Raw genomic sequence first — 12,019 nt, 5'->3', positions numbered from 1 at the left:
CTTCTCGTGCAGGGGTCCTCTCTTTCACAAAAACTAGCACCCTGCCTTCAGGATTGTAAAGGCCTGCCATAGGGGTGACTGACAGGTTTATATGTGCAGCGATTTAGAATATATATAGGGAACCTATATCCTTGTAAGGAGTGCATGCACCACCTTACACAGGCTGCAGTAGCAGACCTGTGGTGTCATTTTGAATGGTCTCTCAGGGGTGGCATAATACATTCTGCAGCCCCTTGGAGGCCTCTGGGGTACCTATGCCCTTGGTACGTGGTGTACCATATACTAGGGACTGATAAGGGTGCCCCAGAATCCAATCTGTAGTGTGCTTAAAGTACGAACACAACCAATTTAGGGAGAAAGCAGATAAACTGGGGTCCTGATTAGCAGGATCCCATTCAGACTAGTCAAAAACCAACAAAACACCAGGAAAACAAGCATTGGAAATGCAATAGATCTCGCAGCATTAGAGTTAGTGCTTTTAGAATTGTTTATGGGTTTTTTTGTAAATCTTTAGCATTTTTGTTTCCTGTAGCCAATGCTAAAGAATTTAAAAAAAAAAGCCATAAACATTTCTAAAAGCTCTAACTCAAATGCTCGGAGACCTATTGCACTGTGTGAGGGTGAGGGTTGAGGGTGAGTGAGGGTGAGTGAGGGTGAGGGTGGGTGAGGGTGAGTGAGGGTGAGTGAGGGGTTGAGGGTGAGTGAGGGTGAGGGGTTGAGGGTGAGTGAGAGTGAGGGTGAGTGAGGGTGAGTGAGGGTGAGTGAGGGTCAGTGAGGGTGAGTGAGGGTGAGGGTGAGTGAGGGTGAGTGAGGGTGAGGGTGAGTGAGGGTGAGTGAGGGTGAGGGTGAGTGAGGGTGAGTGTGAGTGAGGGTGAGGGTGAGTGAGGGTGAGGGTGAGTGAGGGTGAGGGTGAGTGAGGGTGAGGGGTTGATGTTGAGGGTGAGTGAGGGTGAGTGAGGGGTTGAGGGTGAGTGAGGGTGAGGGGTTGAGGGTGAGTGAGGGTGAGGGTGAGTGAGGGTGAGGGGTTGAGGGTGAGTGAGAGTGAGGGTGAGTGAGGGTGAGGGGTTGAGGGTGAGTGAGAGTGAGGGTGAGTGAGGGGTTGAGGGTGAGTGAGGGTGAGGGTGAGGGGTTGAGGGTGAGTGAGGGTGAGGGGTTGAGGGTGAGTGAGGGTGAGGGTGAGTGAGGGTGAGTGAGGGTGATGGGTTGAGGGTGAGTGAGGGTGAGGGTGAGTGAGGGTGAGGGTGAGTGAGGGTGAGGGGTTGAGGGTGAGTGAGGGTGAGGGTGAGTGAGGGTGAGGGGTTGATGTTGAGGGTGAGGGGTTGAGGGTGAGTGAGGGTGAGTGAGGGGTTGAGGGTGAGTGAGGGTGAGGGGTTGAGGGTGAGTGAGGGTGAGGGTGAGGGGTTGAGGGTGAGTGAGAGTGAGGGTGAGTGAGGGGTTGAGGGTGAGTGAGGGTGAGGGTGAGGGGTTGAGGGTGAGTGAGGGTGAGGGGTTGAGGGTGAGTGAGGGTGAGGGTGAGTGAGGGTGAGGGTGAGTGAGGGTGAGTGAGGGTGATGGGTTGAGGGTGAGTGAGGGTGAGTGAGGGTGAGGGTGAGTGAGGGTGAGTGAGGGTGAGTGAGGGTGAGGGTGAGTGAGGGTGAGGGGTTGAGAGTGAGTGAGGGTGAGGGTGAGTGAGGGTGAGTGAGGGTGAGGGGTTGAGGGTGAGTGAGGGGTTGAGGGTGAGTGAGGGTGAGGGTGAGTGAGGGTGAGGGGTTGAGGGTGAGGGGTTGAGGGTGAGTGAGGGACCGCAAAGCTATGGGGGGCAGAAATACCACAGGAGGGGGCTATAGCATAAATACCACTGGGAGTTGATAGAGCGGGAAAACGGCCAGAGATTTGCAGGGCAGAGAGAGCACCACAGCGAGACAGCAAGGTGCGAACACTGTGAGATATTGTGACCGGCGCACGGTGGGGCATTCCCAGGGTAGAAACGCACTGGGACAGTGGCAGGACAGAGAACCCGCGCGAAGCTGGAATGGCAAGAAGATCTCTGGGGTTGGTATGGGTTGAGTACCACTAAGGCTGGTAGGAGGGGTGTACCACGTGAGACTGGGGAGTGTGAAATAGGAGCAGCTTTGTGAAAAACGCCGGAGGGTGGTCCGTGGAGAATTTGGAGATTATTGAAAGCATGGCGGCGCCCCCAGATGTTCTTGTTCTGCGTACAGTGTTGTGGACGCGCAAATAGCCGGAAATACGTGAATTGCTCACGGCAGCAGCGGCGGTGTTGTTTTTGGCATATGCTGCGCTGCGGGAACGTGTCGGGGCGTTATTTCTTGTGAGAATATAATGTACATGTGTCAGAAGCGGGAGCAGAGGGAGTGGGAAGATGGAGAGACGGAAGGGTGTGGGCAGAGAGAGCAGCGGTAAGAGCAGGAATGGGGGGGGGGAGTAGGGAGCAGCTGAGAGGAGGAAAGGGAAAGGGGCCAGAGAGGCGCTCTCACTCACCCTCAACCCCTCACCCTCACTCACCCTCAACCCCTCACTCACCCTCACTCACCCTCACCCACCCTCACCCTCACTCACCCTCACTCACCCTCAACCCTCACCCTCACACAGTGCAATAGGTCTCCGAGCATTTGAGTTAGAGCTTTTAGAAATGTTTATGGCTTTTTTTTTTAATTCTTTAGCATTGGCTACAGGAAACAAAAATGCTAAAGATTTACAAAAAAACCCATAAACAATTCTAAAAGCACTAACTCTAATGCTGCGAGACCTATTGCATTTCCAATGCTTGTTTTCCTGGTGTTTTGTTGGTTTTTGACTAGTCTGAATGGGATCCTGCTAATCAGGACCCCAGTTTATCTGCTTTCTCCCTAAATTGGTTGTGTTCGTACTTTAAGCACACTACAGATTGGATTCTGGGGCACCCTTATCAGTCCCTAGTATATGGTACACCACGTACCGAGGGCATAGGTACCCCAGAGGCCTCCAAGGGGCTGCAGAATGTATTATGCCACCCCTGAGAGACCATTCAAAATGACAGCCAGCAGAGAAATTTAGAGATCGGGGAAAGGGAATTTACACAAAACCTGACCAGAAGGTGTAGAGAATTGAAGAAAGGGAGCGAGCACTGGGAAGTAAAACAGAAAGGGGTAGAGTTGTACCGAGAGTGGAAACAAAGGAAACAGGGATGAGAGACGGGTAGGAAGAGGCGGAGATATGCAGTGAGATCGAAAACAGGAGGATAGAATGGAAAGTGAACGGCCACGAAAACCCCAGAGAGTGAGAAGGAGAAAGACAGAGGGAATCAGACAGGGAGCAAAGATAAGGGGAAGCTAAACATAACAAGCAGCAGAGCACGGCGTCAGTGTTGGCATTGATGGGGGTAGGGGGGAAGTGGGGATTTAAAAAAAAATGCGACACGGCGGGCAGGGGAGGGGGCGGAGCGGGTAAAATAAACATACAAGACGGAGGGAAGAGAGGGGAGGGGGGAGGAGAAATGCGACACGGCGGGAAGGGGAGGGGGCGGAGCGGGTAAAACAAACAAGACGGAGGGAAGAGAGGGGAGGGGGGAGGAGAAATGCGACACGGCGGGAAGGGGAGGGGGCGGAGCGGGTAAAACAAGACGGACGTGCACGTGCTTTTAAGCTCAATGCGCATGCGCATTGAGCTTAAAAGTCACGGGCACTGCAAGGAATCGCCACGATTCCTTGCAGTGTGGATAAAGAGTGGATAAGCCCCCATAGTCTCGCTTGCTCGATGCGCATGCGCATCGACAGGCGAGACCTAAAAAGTGGGGTAACAATGCAGTCAGATTCCACCTCCCTGCATAGATGGTGAGGGGAAGATGGGGAGTTGGAACGGAGAGAAGGTGTGTGCTTTAGAGGTCCTTCTGCTCCCAGATAGAGGCGAGTCATTTATATTGGAAGTCCACTGGGGAAGAGCCGTTTGGCAGCTAACTTTAGACCTTTGAACAGAAACCCTCCATGCTCCTAAAGTAGCACACATTCAATACATTGGAGGAAAAACAAGCAATCTATCCTCTCCTGCAGGTGGGAGAGCAGATGATGTAGGGTTTCAAGACCTGCGGAGGAGGAGACGGACCAGCACCAACAATCAACCCTGAGCAAAGGGTTCAAGGGAAGGAAGAGAAAGGAAACTTAGAGAGGTGCGTATGGGAATGCAAGGATCAGTGATGCACTGCAGTGATAGTGGAAAGCCACAGCAAACGTGCAATACCAGGCACTGAACAAGTGACCGCTGAATCTGTTTGTACTTACAAACCTAAGTCCACACACAGTGGGAGTAACCAGGAACGACCTCCATTCTGAAATACTTGAGTACTTCCGAACAGCCAATCACTGTGCTCTGGTACTCCATCACCTCCAAGACCCCAACCTGGACTTTCCTGTCCGAAACCTTTTTGTGTCGAAGTGTGAATGTGGAAAGGGCCTGCATGGTTCCAGACATCTCCCAAAGCCTAGACACCGTGACAGAAGAAATAGAGACAGGCACAGGGAGACTATGAGGTTGTGGCAGGGCGAAGACGACCATGATAAAGAGACTCAGAAACAGGGGGATGAGGACAAGGACACCTGGAGGTAGGAACACCAACCGGAGGTCAGGGAGTCTTGGAAGACCTCAAAAGGAAGCAAGATAGCGAGGCGGCGAGACCACACACCCCTTATGAGGCTCTGGTCTGTAAGGACCTCAGATCAATGCAGACACCACCACCCTGATAGCTCATGATTCTACAAGACCACACCAGTGGCACATGTGCCCTCCACTAATGCCAAGTAAGGGCTGTATTTCAATATCTAGTTATGTACAAGTGTGCATTTCTATAGTTCTATAGAGAAACGGCAGTGGCGAGCTGGACATCATTGAAGTCCAGCATAAAGTCAACTAGTGAGAGAACAAGAAGCTGGTTTTGGATGGTTCATGCACCGTGATGCGGTCTCTTTCAAGAGCGGAATCTTTACGATATCGGAGCAGCGTTGGGAGGTCCTGATGACGGGGATGTTTGAGATCCGGGGGCATTGATGGGAAGCCTGCAGTCTGTTTTTCTTGTTACTCTGCAGTCTGATGGAGTCCTGGCTACAGGAGTGTGAGAGCCACCAGAGATGGTGAGCTCGTCTCCTAGACAAGTAGGAGTGCTGGTCGTGATGGTTTGTAAATAATGCAGCTGCTTTTGAAGATGGTGCGGACTGGCAAGGGAAGCCGATGGAGGTCCATGAAGATGAGGTGATTTGATGTATACTTTGACCTTTGGATTATGACAAATATGAACAAAGAAGAGCCCTGTACAGCTCTTCATGTCAGCCTGCTGTATAATACTGCTGCCTTCGTTTCGCTTTATACGAGTCACCTACACTGATGTTCTATGCTTCTTTCTCAACAGTGCCTGTCAACTTTTTGAGTGAACTCCAGCACTACACCATGCAAGGGTTCCGTGTGATCGGGCTGGCCTGTAAAACCCTGGAGACGAGGCATCCCTCCCAACTGGCAAATTTGAAGAGGTACAGTGAAATTTGCCAATATTTGGATCATGTACGTTTTCCCCTGCCTTGCCAATTCGGCTTGGTGTTTTCACAATGTGTACGACGCTGGTGCCGTCTTTCCCTGTGAGATTGAAAGCAGTCTATCACTAATTATTCACTTTTTGGGCTCAATCAGTAAAGACTATCATCAGTGTTTGGACCGAATAGACCCTTGCGTGGTAATGGACGTGGACTCCTGCCCTGACTGTCCCAACTTAATAATGTCTGAATCCCTGATGCTAATTTTTGTTGTCATGGGTGAACACAGATCATGCGTGTGTGCCATGACAAAGGCCTGCCTCACGGAATGTGGTCTAGTTGGACCGGGAGGTTGCCCAAAGTGCTACCCTAATGATGGTGAAGGGCTACCACCTTCACCAGGAGCTAAGCAGCACAATCGCGGTGGTGGTAGCATAACATGTAGTGATCAGTAGTAGTGAACAGAACCTTTTTACCCTGTGTCACTGGAGTGAGGCCGACAGGCTCACCCATGTAAAGTCCTGCTCTTGTGTGCTTAACTTACCCTTTGCCTACATCGGTTTGGTGTGTAGTGCTGCTTCGTGCATGTATGGTCTTGGTGTATGTTTGTCTGTGAATGATACAATCCAGGGATTAATCAGTGCTGTGCCACACCCTTGTAGTATATACATGTGCTGGGTGTGTGTGCGCCTGTGAATGGTACAACACATGGGACTTTCTAGGATCCATTTCGAGGACCCAAAACTGCCTAGAGGAATCTGTGTATTGCTGCGTACCTGTACGCTGGGTGGGACCCACGCTGGAGGAGGGAGTAGCCCTGCTCCTCCGTACACTTCAACGGGTGCTCTTTGATTCAGAGAGAGGTCACATGGAGTGGGCCCGGGCACAGCTCTGAAGGAGAGGGGGCAATGAGACAATCATAAAATGTACGACTGGGGCTCTGGGCTAACCTTTTGATAGACGTATCACTGTGGCTAGCACCCAGGTGTGAACCTCGTGTCAATCCCATGGCCTGTGTTGTGGGCTCTCAGATCTGGCGTCGCTCCAGCTGCGGCAGACTGCTTTCAGGAGTGGGGGCTCTCAGATCTGGTGTCGCTCCAGCTGCGGCAGACTGCTTTCAGGAGTGGGGGCTCTCAGATCTGGAGTCGCTCCAGCTGCGGCAGACTGCTTTCAGGAGTGGGGGCGCTCAGATCTGGAGTCGCTCCAGCTGCAGCAGACTGCTTTCAGGAGGAAGAGAGAACAGAGGAGTTTGACTTCAAAAGCAAGCACACCCCAGCATAAACTTCACAGGCTCAGACTCTAAATCACATTTGGTGTCTGGAAATGGACTATAAGAAGGGGGAGGTTGAACGCCAAACATTGTCATCAGGTAAGCATCCAGCTGGGCTCTGCGGGGAGGAGAAGCTCTGCATGACGTCTGCCCGTGACCTGGACTGGGGGTCAAAGCCTGCTGGCCTACCAGCTAGGTGAATTAATCATCCAGGGAATCCAACACCACCCACCCTGGAGCACCAGCACAAGCCTGCTTGCCAAGACAAGTGTGCCTTGTGAGGAAGAGGAGAGCATTGGAGGGAGCGAGGTCCAGTGGGGAGACCTGGCAAGTGGATCCCTGTAGCGAGGTCTGAAGGGACGGCTGCTGGATCAACCGGTATGTTGCCAGTGTGCAGGGGAAGTTCGTGACCCACGTATGCCAATTGAGCCGTGATTGTTGCCGCTCTGAACAGGTTATCGCCTGTGTACAGTGTGAAGTTGGCAAAGCTGTGTACTGGGGTGGGGGGGGGGGGGGCTGCTGTGAAGGGTAATACCATGCCAAGCTGGCTGTAGCCCATGTATGGCAGTAAATCTATGACTCCGTATGCCAGGTGGGGCCGCCGTACAGAATATAGCTGTGCCGAGTGGGTTGTAGCCCATGGTGTGCTGTTGTCATCTGCTGACTCCTTATGCCATTTGGGGCTGTCGTGAAGAGAATCACTCTGCCGATTGGGTCGGACCCAGTGTGCAGTGGAAAAATGCTGACCTCATATGTCAGAAGGGACCACCTACACCAAGCAGGATGTTTGACCTGATCGAAAACGTCATTGGAGGAGAGAAGCCACCGTGGTGATCCTAGCAGGCCTGAGCCGTGGCTAAGGACCAGTGCCAGGGCCCTCACATCCCCTCCTACTGGGAAGAGACGATGAACTTAACAAGCTTTGAGGAGCATTGGGAACCCCCTCGGCCGCTGCAGGACCATGTGTGAAAACTCAAGGACTGTCAAGCGTAGTCCCCCTGTGCCGCACATGTGAAACTTACCGGAGGCAGCTGCTGCAGCTCCAGCTCCAGCGGCCATGGAGGGGGCACGCTCAGTGACTCCGGTCACTCCGTTCCTGCTGGTGCAGGACTGATTTAAGGCCAGTTGACCCCGGGGGAGCTTGCTTGCTGGATAGCGCTTTGGCACTGGAACACTTGACTTTTATACAGTGTTGGACTCTTGCGACTCAGGCTATTAGTGGAGCTCACCCTGAATGCGCCTATAGTGAGCGGGGAATAACCTCTATCACTAGCTTGAAGGGAGTGGGGCTCAGCTATCCACCTATGAAACACAGAGCCCTGACCGCAGGGGACTGTGCGTATTGTTTGTGAATGTTGTATTTTACTTTGTAGTTGTAGATAAATACATTTAAGCACAATAGCAAGTATTTGTACAATAATGTACTGGTCCTGCACGTACTTTGAGTTGTGAGCATGGGTTTACCCCCCTGTGCCTACCTGTCCCCGAGAAGCCTTGGACTGCTCGACCCGCACTACCACTAAGAGTATCATTCTGAAGGGATACTTGGCCCAGTTGCTCAGGACCCATAGTAGTTCGGGCCCTGGGATAGCAGGAGTAAAAGGCCCTTTGGCGGGGGTCCAGTAACCTCTTCTTGCCCCGTGGTCCTCTGAATGGGGTTCAGACAACCAGAATCAGAGCACTCCCTAATTCGGCGGGCTTTCAACAACCAGTGAGGGGCAACAAAGGCAACGTGACGAGGGCAGCGGGTAGGAGAATCTATCTGCCCTCGACTCAAGGTGCTTTAATTCTATTGATACATTGATGTCTTACACATAAATTGGCTTTCTTGCACAACCTGATGTGTGAACCATATTTTATTGCAGAATTTATTACACATCGAAGACGGTGGGAGGGCATGTATGCTGGGCATGTATGCTACTAAATACAAATAAAAAGTCCAAAATTATTAACCCATTCATTCCCATGCCTGCCATGGAGCTGTGACTGGGGCAGGAAATGAGGGATTGCAGGAGATTGTGATACATAAAAAAACACGTGTATTGAAAGTTTAAAGGAATTTGTTGGATTTCCTGGCAAACAGTCTGAAACAAGGCATGCTGGTGCTTAATGAAACACTAAAATGATGTGAACTATATCACTCCCCAGTGGCCCTCATGCCACCTGTCTTCATGGACACAGCCAGGCTTCAGTGGACGGGGCACGTTGGCTTCATCTCTCTCGGATGTTTCTCCTCAATGAGATTTGTCACCTGTTTACCTCTTATGACTGTGGCTTTGGGTCTGAGTAGTTCTTCCTTGGCCTTTGCATCTTCACCGTGGTGGCCATAATAAAGGCTCATGTGGACAGAATGAATCCCGGCTGCGTCTGTACCTCATCAGGATAGCTCTACTGGTTAACTCTCGGCTGGGTGAACCTCTCAATGATTCTGTTGGCGGAATGGTTCTCGGCTGCCTCTGTATTTCTCAAGGGTCGCTGATCTCAGTAACTCTCACCCAGGTGATCCTCACAACATTCATGTGGATTGAATGAATTTCCGCTGCTTCTATTTCCCACAAGGGAGGTTGTTCTTGGTAACTCTCGCTTTGTGGACTAAGCAGTTTATCCTTTGTCTGGAAGATTCTCAGCTGCCTCAGTATTTCTCAAGGGTGGCTCTACAGGATAGCTTTCGCCTGGGCAGACTTATCAATGGAAGTGTAGACGGAGTCATTCTCCTGCCTCTGTGTGTCACTAGAGCGGCTCTTCCTGGTGACTCTTAGCTGGTCAGACCAAACAGTGGATTGATGAACTAAATGATCCTCTGTCTACAGTTGGCATTCCTATCTCAGCAGGTTTAATGCCACTCTGCGTTTCCACTGCAGCTCTGAGATGGTGCCCTCTCTGAGAGAAGGCAGTGTACCAAGACACAAGGCTTTGAAAGATGCGAGTACCATACCTCTTAGAACAATCACCATGTCAACCAAAGGCAACATGGCTGCCACGCCTAGTCTGAGGTCATTTTGATAGAGCGCGCAGGTCGCCCGACTCTTTATTTCACCAGATTACACGCACTTGGGCCCATGACGTGTTTATGACTGTACTTTTGTGAATTGGGCGAGTTTACACATTACTATCAGTAAATCGAGTGTTTTCCGTACTACTATTTCCAGTGTACCTGACTTACCACCTCGTTACAGGTACCTATGTTCCCGACGAATCAGGAGCTAGCAGTGGGTAGGAGATAAGACCACTAAAAATACCTCATACATTTGCATAACAATTTGCGATTGTAATAACCACAGACACCTGAAGGGTTTTCAAGACTTTATATAAAGGGTTTTTATAGTTCGTATGCCATGAGAATAAAGTTAATACAGATTAGAATATCGACAACTAGAATTATAACTATGATATAACTATGGATGAGAGCAAGCACCATGGAGTGCGAGTGAAAACTACAGGGTAAGGGAAACAGGGAACATGCTATTCAGTCTTCAAACTTATAGTAAGGCAGGTAAACTAGAAAATCATACTATTTAGTGGAGTGCTAGAATTACTACAGAAGATGTAAACCAGACTTTATTCTAACTACTGATTTAAGCATAGGTTCAAAACCGTGAGTAAGATAGATCACACTAAGTACGTAAACAGTTTCAATAATGTCCTACAGGTAAGGGGAAAAATGGAACATAACTAATAAAACAGTAGCATGTACATCTTTGGAGAAGACAGAGGAAATAATACGGGCAAGAATGCTTTATTAAAAGGAGAAAGGAAAAAAGAATAGATAGACGGACACCCACAATTATATTTACCTAGGACAGGAATGAGGACTAATCCTGGCCACGGGTCAGTTTGGGAAAAGGCGAGGACAAGGACCCTCGAGGACTTAGGATGCCCGTAGGCAAGCAGGTACAGCTCATGGACAGTCAGGACAGGATACCCCTCAGGATTTGGATCAGGACTGGGCTCATCAAAGGGCACGACCAACACCTGCAGCTTCGGATGCAACGCCTGCGCTACTCCCTCTCTGCATGGAATCTGCCAATAACCCCGATTGGGTTCTCGAATCTCCCAGCAAAGTGCTTCGCCAGCACTTAAGACTATTCCACCCCTTGGAGTTTGTGGAAATTACGGACAGAGTGCTCCGCAGCTCTCTGTATCAATCACCTATAGAGTTCGTAGGGTCGGTGACAGGTCTGCTACTCGGACAAGTCAGACAATTTCTCTATCTAGAACTAAGCTAGTTATACTGTTTTCGGGTCCATGGACCACCCATTAATGTTGCAAAGACAGGATCCCCAACTTTGGATTGGACAAGAGAGGTGGTTAGGTCACTTTCACCACCTAAAATTTCGTGTTCCCACAATGAATATTTAATTTTCGTACCCACCCCTCACATTCCAGCTCCCATGGCATACGTGTAAAGAGAACAATGGAGCACACAAACATTATCACACAAACTGATACAATTCAGGTACAAGTCGAAGTCTTCTCCCAGGCCAAAGAGCAGGTTCCCAGGAGCATCTCAGCTTCGGCAGCCAGCTGGCTGAGTTCCACTGTTGCAAGACTTCGTTTCTCATGTCACGTGGTGAGTCCCTGTCAGACTTCTAAGATGGAGAGGCTCCCCACTCCCAGGCCCACAGATACGCGGTACATGAAAAGTAAACGAAAACAAATTAGAAACACAGAAAAAATGAATACACTGTATACCATTATTAGCTACACTGCACCCTTACTTTATAATATCTATAGCATTTGAGGTTACGCAGAAAAAGACAGTGGAGCAAAAGCGGCAGTAGCAAGCGGAGAGCATGTTAAAGACAAGGCGGCCATTTTAGCAGCAATGCGCATGTGCGAAAAATCCCTCCAGAACTACGAGTGCGTCACATCACATGGGTATGACCGACGCATGCGCAGACTAGATTTCTGCAAAGCAGCGATTCTGTAGTATGCAAGCTTCGTTAAGATTAATAGACACATAGGCAAGCATCTCTGGGACACCTGCGTGTTGTGTGAAAGTGCATTATTAATGACAAAACATGTTGATTAATGACATTAAAAATTAAACGAGGTTCTTGAATGTGAGCAAGTCGCTTTATGTGCGAATCCTTGCTCCATCAATTTCACTTGCACCTTCTCTTGCTTCCATGAGTGAAGAGCGGGCACTTTACTTAAAACCCTTCCTCAATGTTTGTCCAATGCTTCCAGAGATTTATAGACACCTGTGCTGCAATGGTGACGATGTTGATGACCACTTTGCTTTCACTCTGCT

General features: G+C 50.1%; 1 protein-coding gene across 1 annotated transcript in view; it reads left to right on the top strand.

Annotated features, from left to right (window-relative positions):
- The window catches only part of LOC147668181 (putative cation-transporting ATPase 13A4), a 197,309-nt gene that overhangs the window by 87,460 nt on the left and 97,830 nt on the right, over nucleotides 1-12,019 (top strand). Inside the window, exon 9 of the mRNA XM_086948722.1 lies at nucleotides 5,378-5,495. Within this exon, the coding sequence (XP_086804848.1) occupies nucleotides 5,378-5,495 (118 nt within the window). The remainder of the gene's footprint in view (nucleotides 1-5,377; nucleotides 5,496-12,019) is intronic.

This window comes from Lissotriton vulgaris, unplaced genomic scaffold (assembly GCF_964263255.1).
Source record: "Lissotriton vulgaris unplaced genomic scaffold, aLisVul1.2 SCAFFOLD_2870, whole genome shotgun sequence".
Classification (NCBI taxonomy): domain Eukaryota; kingdom Metazoa; phylum Chordata; class Amphibia; order Caudata; family Salamandridae; genus Lissotriton; species Lissotriton vulgaris.
The sequence above is the reverse complement of the archived record's forward strand: the minus strand, read 5'-3'. Positions and strand labels throughout refer to the sequence as shown.